We start from the raw sequence: 7,500 nt of genomic DNA, 5'->3' as shown, positions 1-7,500 counted from the left end.
TCTGCAGCGGTCGCTCTGATTGGCTGCGGGTGAAGCAGGTTTGAAGGGATACAGCTACGGCGACGACAGTTAAGTTTAGGCACCAAAACGACGAGTTACGTTTGGGCAAAAGATGGCGGTTTGGTTTAAAACACTCCCGTAGGATCAACACGTGTTTCCCGGGTGAAAGTAGTAGTAACATTGTAGTATATTATATTATATTTTGCGATGTTTTTGCGATATTGTTGCGTAACTTGCGGCCGTTGCTGTATCCCTTTCCACAGCCGTGATGTGACGTCTCCTACCCTTGGTCTCTTCTGATTGGTACACAGGCTCCACCCTGGCTCCGCCTCTTCGGTCTCGCTGTGCCAATCATCCTGACGGACCTACAAGGGAAGAAAACAACAAAAACATTCTTACATCCACGTTTCTCTCGCCAGATTCACCTCAAAACTACTCATCTTTTGAAATGCTCTAAAGCATAAAGCGAACAGGAAGCACGGGCGTCCGTTTGGTTTGAAATGTGACGGGGACAGACACGCATGTGGAAGTACATTTCCAGAAGTCCTGGGTACAATGACGCTGTCCTGTAGCTTACTAATGAATACAAACGTGGTTTAATGTACGTAAACAATGATCAATGATTACCAAATGTCTCTCTCATATTGCTCCTCATAACCTCTGAAAACTGTCAGAAAAATCCAACCCAACGTCCCAATTATTATGGCCGTTATCTGACATTCAGCGTCTCTGCTTCACGTTTTCAGCTGGGCAGCTGTGGGTTGACTCCACACGGTTCTCATGGGCTTCATAGGTCATAACGTGAAAAAAGCTTAACGTGGTTTTAACGTACCTAAACAACGATCAATCACCACATTTCTGGTTGGATTTTCTGACAGTTTTCAGAGGTTATGAGGAGCGATATGAGAGAGAAATGTGGTCATCATTGATCGTTGTTTATAGGTACTAAAGCTTTTTCCTCGCCATGGGCGCCAATGAAGACAACGCTCATCGGTCCTTCCAGAACAATGTGGAGTTTTTTTGTGACTGTTGTCTAAAATCCTTGATTATGCGGCACGTTTTGTTAAAGAATGTGACGGAATAAGCGGGATATTTATGCAGCTTTATGCGATGAAACTGCGGGAACTTGCAAAAATGGCGGTTTCATTGTGGCTTCATCGCGGGGTTTGCAGCTTTACGATGGCGTTCACGTCAGCTTCATGGCGTCGCTTCATAACTTCGCTACATAACGTCGCTACATGACGTCACTACATGACGTCGCTTCATAACGTCGCTACATGACGTCGCTTCATAACGTCACTACATCACATCACTTCATAACGTCGCTTCATGACGTCGCTTCATGACGTCGCTACATCACGTCGCTTCATGACGTCGCTACATGACGTCGCTACATGACGTCGCTACATGACGTCGCTTCATGACGTCGCTTCATGACGTCGCTTCATGACGTCGCTACATGACGTCGCTTCATGACGTCGCTTCATGACGTCGCTACATGACGTCGCTACATGACGTCGCTACATGACGTCGCTACATGACGTCGGCTTCATCACGTCGCTACATGGCGTCGCTACATGGCGTCGCTTCATCACGTCGCTTCATCACGTCGCTTCATCACGTCGCTTCATCAGCGTCGCTACATGGCGTCGCTACATGGCGTACGCTTCATCACGTCGCTTCATCACGTCGCTACATGACGTCGCTACATGGCGTCGCTACATGGCGTCGCTACATGGCGTCGCTTCATCGCGTCGCTTCATCGCGTCGCTACATGGCGTCGCTTCATCACGTCGCTACATGACGTCGCTTCATCACGTCGCTTCATCACGTCGCTACATGGCGTCGGCTTCATCACGTCGCTTCATGACGTCGCTTCATCACGTCACTTCATCACGTCGCTTCATCACGTCGCTTCATCACGTCACTTCATCACGTCACTTCATCACGTCACTTCATCACGTCACTTCATCACGTCGCTTCATCACGTCACTTCATCACGTCGCTTCATCACGTCGCTTCATCACGTCGCTTCATCACGTCGCTTCATCACGTCACTTCATCACGTCACTTCATCACGTCACGTAATTACGTCGCTTCATCACGTCGCTTCATAACGTCGCTTCATCACGTCGCTTCATGACGTCGCTTCATCACGTCGCTTCATCACGTCACTTCATCACGTCGCTTCATCACGTCGCTTCATCACGTCACTTCATCACGTCGCTTCATCACGTCGCTTCATCACGTCACGTAATTACGTCGCTTCATGACGTCGCTTCATCACGTCGCTTCATCACGTCGCTTCATCACGTCGCTTCATAACGTCACTTCATCACGTCGCTTCATCACGTCACTTCATCACGTCACTTCATCACGTCGCTTCATCACGTCGCTTCATCACGTCGCTTCATCACGTCACGTAATTACGTCGCTTCATCACGTCACTTCATAACGTCGCTTCATGACGTCGCTTCATCACGTCGCTTCATCACGTCGCTACATGACGTCGCTACATCACACCACTTCATCACGTCACTATGTCAACAGGGGAAAACGGCTGCTCGTGTGAAGTAAACGCAACATTTTCCATCTTTCTGATAAGATATTTGGAACTTTATGCAACGGAAATGCGGGGATTACGACATCATGCAAGCCCCGCATATTTTGCGCCGAAATCAGCAATTCATGCAGCTAAAGTGCCCCCCGCATAAATATGCAGACTTTGGCTGATTATGCATTGAAACATGAGATCATAGAATCAGGTTTTTCTGGAGGGACTGGCAGATGTGAGATAACTTCTATAATCGTTGGATTTCGGGTTTAGTTCTTTTGACAGGCGTAAGTGTTCATTACTAGATCTGGCCATGAGAAACGTGGTGATGATTGATCGTTGTTTAGGTACATTAAACCACGTTAAGCTTTTTTCACGTTAAGCAGAATGTCCCGACAGGCAGCGTAGTGAACAGAGAGGCGTGCAGCCAGCACAGCAGCAGAGCACGTTCTGCAGACACACACTGACTTTAATGGAAACCTAATGACTCCGTCGACGCTCTGCAGCCGTTACGCATCCAGTGGAAATTGCTGGTCAGAGCTGTTAACTGGTGTTGGTTTTGTGGTTCTATTCTACGTGAATTCGTGACATCTCGTGGGTCCTCGTGACTACAGCTGTCAGTCGTGGCCGCAGACAGACCTGGTGGGTGTTGACGGACGGCGGAGCACGCAGTCGTTCTGCAACCGGTGGAAATTAGGAGTTAGCAGCTGTTCCCGGTGCTCCACTGAGGCGGTGTGCAAAAGGCATCCGGCCAGGACCCCCCAACGTGCTGGGAGGGGCTACTTACAGCTTGAATTACTGTTTAGTCAGATGTCCAATAAACGTCTAATCGTTCTGTCTGGATTTAACAGACGTGGGTCTAAAATGATGAACACTCATACAATCTTCATATTGACAGACACATCTTTATTTATTGTCTGTAATTTCAGCACTCACTGGATCGGTTCGCAGCCGAGTGTGAAGTGGCTGGGATGAGGATCAGCACCTCTAAATCGGAGGCCATGGTTCTCAGCAGGAAACTGATGGAGTGCCTTCTCCAGGTGGGGAATGAGTCCTTACCCCAAGTGAAGGAGTTCAAGTACCTTGGGGTCTTGTTCGCGAGTGAGGGGACAATGGAGCGGGAGATTGGTCGGAGAATCGGCGCAGCAGGTGCGGTATTACATTCAATTTATCGCACCGTTGTGACGAAAAGAGAGCTGAGCCAGAAGGCAAAGCTCTCGATCTACCGGTCAGTTTTTGTTCCTACCCTCACCTATGGTCATGAAGGCTGGAGGTCATGACCGAAAGAACAAGATCCAGGGTACAAGAGGCCGAAATGGGTTTCCTCAGGAGGGTAGCTGGCGTCTCCCTTAGAGAGAGGGTGAGAAGCTCAGTTATCCGTGAGGAGCTCGGAGTAGAGCCGCTGCTCCTTTGCGTCGAAAGGAGCCAGTTGAGGTGGTTCGGGCATCTGGTAAGGATGCCCCCTGGGCGCCTCCCTAGGGAGGTGTTCCAGGCACGTCCAGCTGGGAGGAGGCCTCGGGGGAGACCCAGGACTAGGTGGAGGGACGTCCAGCTGGGAGAGGCCTGTGGGAAGACCCAGGACTAGGTGGAGGGATTATATCTCTAACCTGGCCTGGGAACGCCTCGGGATCCCCCCAGTCAGAGCTGGTTAACGTGGCTCGGGAAAGGGAAGTTTGGGGTCCCCTGCTGGAGCTGCTACCCCCGCGACCCGACCCCGGATAAGCGGATGAAGATGGATGGATGGATGGATGTAATTTTAAGATTTTTGCCATCATTCTATTGTTGTGAATTCATTTAGTTTGTGTTTGTGTGTGTGTGTGTGTGTGTGTTTTGTTGACAGCTTTCTGAGTTCATTTAACAGCCTTTAAAAGCTCTGAACGTTTGTTATGACACGTGTGAAGCAGCAGAGGGCGACAGAGGACTGAGAAACAGCAGCAGGAGAAGAGACGAGGACGACAGACTGTAACTGAGGACATTTCCTCCAGTACAATGTTTGAGGTACTTTCTTTGAGCGTTTCCATGTTTTTCTACTTTATATTAAATATATGAATGTAAAAAAGCGGCAAAAACTTCAGAAGACGTGTCAAAAAATGTCGACAAAAAACATAAGAAACTTCAAAAGTTTCAAGATGGCTTCAAAACAAAAAAAGGAAAAACATGTCAAATGTAGACAAAGTGTCAGAAAATGTCAAAAACTGTGTACACACAAAGACACTGACACACACGCACACACACACACAGAGACACACACACAGCACGCACACACACACAGACACACACACAGACACACACACACACACACACATACAGAGATACAAAGACACACACATACAGAGATACAAAGACACACACACACGTGTCTGTGTATGTCTGTGTGTGTGTGTGTGTGTGTGTGTGTGTGTGTGTGTCTGTGTGTGTGTGTCTGTGTGTCTCTGTGTGTGTGTGTGTGTGTGTGTGCTCTGTCGTGTGTGTGTGTGTGTGTGTGTGTGTGTGTGTGTGTGTGTGTGTGTGTGTGTGTGTCTCTGTGTGTGTGTGTGTGTGTGTGTGTGTGTGTGTGTGTGTGTGTGTCTCTGTGTGTGTGTGTGTGTGTGCTGTCCCTGTGTGTGTGTCTCTGTGTGCGTGCGTGTGTGTGTGTGCTCTGTGTGTGCCGTCTGTGTCCGTGTGTGTGTGTGTCTCTGTGTGTGTGTGTGTGTTGTGTGTGTGTCTCTGTGTGTGTGTGTGTGTGTGTGTGTGTGTGTGTGTGTGTGTGTGTGTGTGTGTGTGTGTGTGTGTGTGTGTGTGTGTCTCTGTGTGTGTGTGTGTGTGTGTGTGTCTCTGTCTCGTGTGTGTCTCTGTGTGTGTCTGTGTGTGTGTGTCTCTGTGTGTGTCTCTGTGTGTGTGTGTGTGTGTCTCTGTGTGTGTGTGTGTGTGTGTGTGTGTGTGTGTGTGTGTGTGTGTGTCTCTGTGTGTGTGTGTGTGTGTGTGTGTGTGTGTGTGTGTGTGTGTGTGTAACAAGGTGTTTTCATTCCCTAAAAGACATCGACGATATAAATATATTATTCTGCAGAATGAGAGCTTTTACTTTTGGTTCTTTACGTTTATTTTGATGCTGATCATTTTGTACTTTTACTTTAGAAGTTAGATCATAAATACAAGATGTGAATAGTTGCTGAAGCTCTGAAGAAGAGGAGGAAGAGGAAGAGAAGGAGAATGAAGAAGATACTGACTCTGTGTCCGTGTCCGTCAGAGTGAGGTCAGAGTCCGCTTCGCTGTCTCTGAATCTGAAACACACACAAAACAAGTTATTGATGACGTCGCTTCATGACGTCGCTTCATCACGTCACTTCATGACGTCGCTTCATGACGTCGCTTCATAACGTCGCTTCATCACGTCGCTTCATCACGTCGCTTCATGACGTCGCTTCATCACGTCGCTTCATCACGTCTCTTCATCACGTCGCTTCATCACGTCGCTTCATGATGTCAATTCATCACGTCGCTTCATGACGTCGCTTCATCACGTCGCTTCATGACGTCGCTTCATCACGTCGCTTCATGACGTCGCTTCATGACGTCGCTTCATCACGTCGCTTCATCACGTCGCTTCATGACGTCGCTTCATCACGTCGCTTCATCACGTCGCTTCATCACGTCGCTTCATCACGTCGCTCCATGACGTCGCTTCATGACGTCGCTTCATGACGTCGCTACATGACGTCGCTTCATGACGTCGCTTCATGACGTCGCTTCATAACGTCGCTACATGACGTCGCTTCATAACGTCGCGACATAACGTCACTTCATAACGTCGCTTCGTAACGTCACTTCATGACGTCGCTTCATGACGTCGCTACATGACGTCACTTCATGACGTCACTTCATCACGTCACTTCATGACGTCACCTCATAACGTCACTTCATCACGTCGCTTCATGACGTCGCTTCATGACGTCGCTTCATGACGTCACCTCATAACGTCACTTCATCACGTCGCTTCATCACGTCGCTTCATGACGTCGCTTCATGACGTCGCTTCATGACGTCGCTTCATCACGTCGCTTCACCACGTCGCTTCATCACGTCGCTTCATGATGTCGCTTCGTTACGTCGCTTCATGACGTCGCTTCATCACGTCGCTTCATCCCGTCGCTTCGTAACGTCGCCACATGACGTCGCCACATGACGTCACTTCATAACGTCGCTTCATCACGTCGCTTCATCACGTCGCTTCATAACGTCGCTTCATCACGTCGCTTCATGACGTCGCTTCATGACGTCGCTTCGTCACGTCGCTTCGTCACGTCGCTTCGTCACGTCGCTTCGTCACGTCGCTTCGTCACGTCGCTTCGTCACGTCGCTTCGTCACGTCGCTTCATCACGTCGCTTCATCACGTCGCTTCATAACGTCGCTTCGTCACGTCGCTTCGTCACGTCGCTTCGTCACGTCGCTTCGTAACGTCGCTTCATAACGTCACTTCATCACGTCACTTCGTAACGTCACTTCGTAACGTCGCTTCATCACGTCGCTTCATCACGTCACTTCGTAACGTCACTTCGTCACGTCGCTTCATCACGTCGCTTCATCACGTCGCTTCATCACGTCACTTCATCATACGTCGCTTCATCACGTCGCTTCATGACGTCGCTTCATCACGTCGCTTCATGACGTCGCTTCATGACGTCGCTTCATCACGTCGCTTCATGACGTCGCCTCATGACGTCGCTACATCACACCACTTCATCACGTCACTATGTCAACAGGGAAAACGGCTGCTCGTGTGAAGTAAACGCAACATTTTCCATCTTTCTGATAAGATATTTGGAACTTTATGCAACGGAAATGCGGGGATTACGACATCATGCAAGCCCCGCATATTTTGCGCCGAAATCAGCAATTCATGCAGCTAAAGTGCCCCCCCGCATAAATATGCAGACTTTGGCTGATTATGCATTGAAACATGAGATCA

At 49.0% G+C, this 7,500-nt stretch overlaps 1 protein-coding gene across 1 annotated transcript in view; it reads right to left on the bottom strand.

Annotated features, from left to right (window-relative positions):
* LOC144513754 (inaD-like protein) overlaps positions 1–7,500 on the bottom strand; it is a gene marked incomplete at its 3' end in the record, with an annotated part of 68,361 nt that overhangs the window by 39,337 nt on the left and 21,524 nt on the right. The window contains exons 6-7 of the mRNA XM_078244930.1: positions 5,761–5,814; positions 285–365 (exon numbers count right to left, since the gene is read on the bottom strand). Coding sequence (XP_078101056.1) covers positions 285–365; positions 5,761–5,814 — 135 coding nt within the window. The remainder of the gene's footprint in view (positions 1–284; positions 366–5,760; positions 5,815–7,500) is intronic.

This window comes from Sander vitreus, unplaced genomic scaffold (genome assembly GCF_031162955.1).
Source record: "Sander vitreus isolate 19-12246 unplaced genomic scaffold, sanVit1 ctg337_0, whole genome shotgun sequence".
Lineage (NCBI taxonomy): Eukaryota > Metazoa > Chordata > Actinopteri > Perciformes > Percidae > Sander > Sander vitreus.
This window is presented reverse-complemented; position numbering and strand designations above follow the sequence as displayed.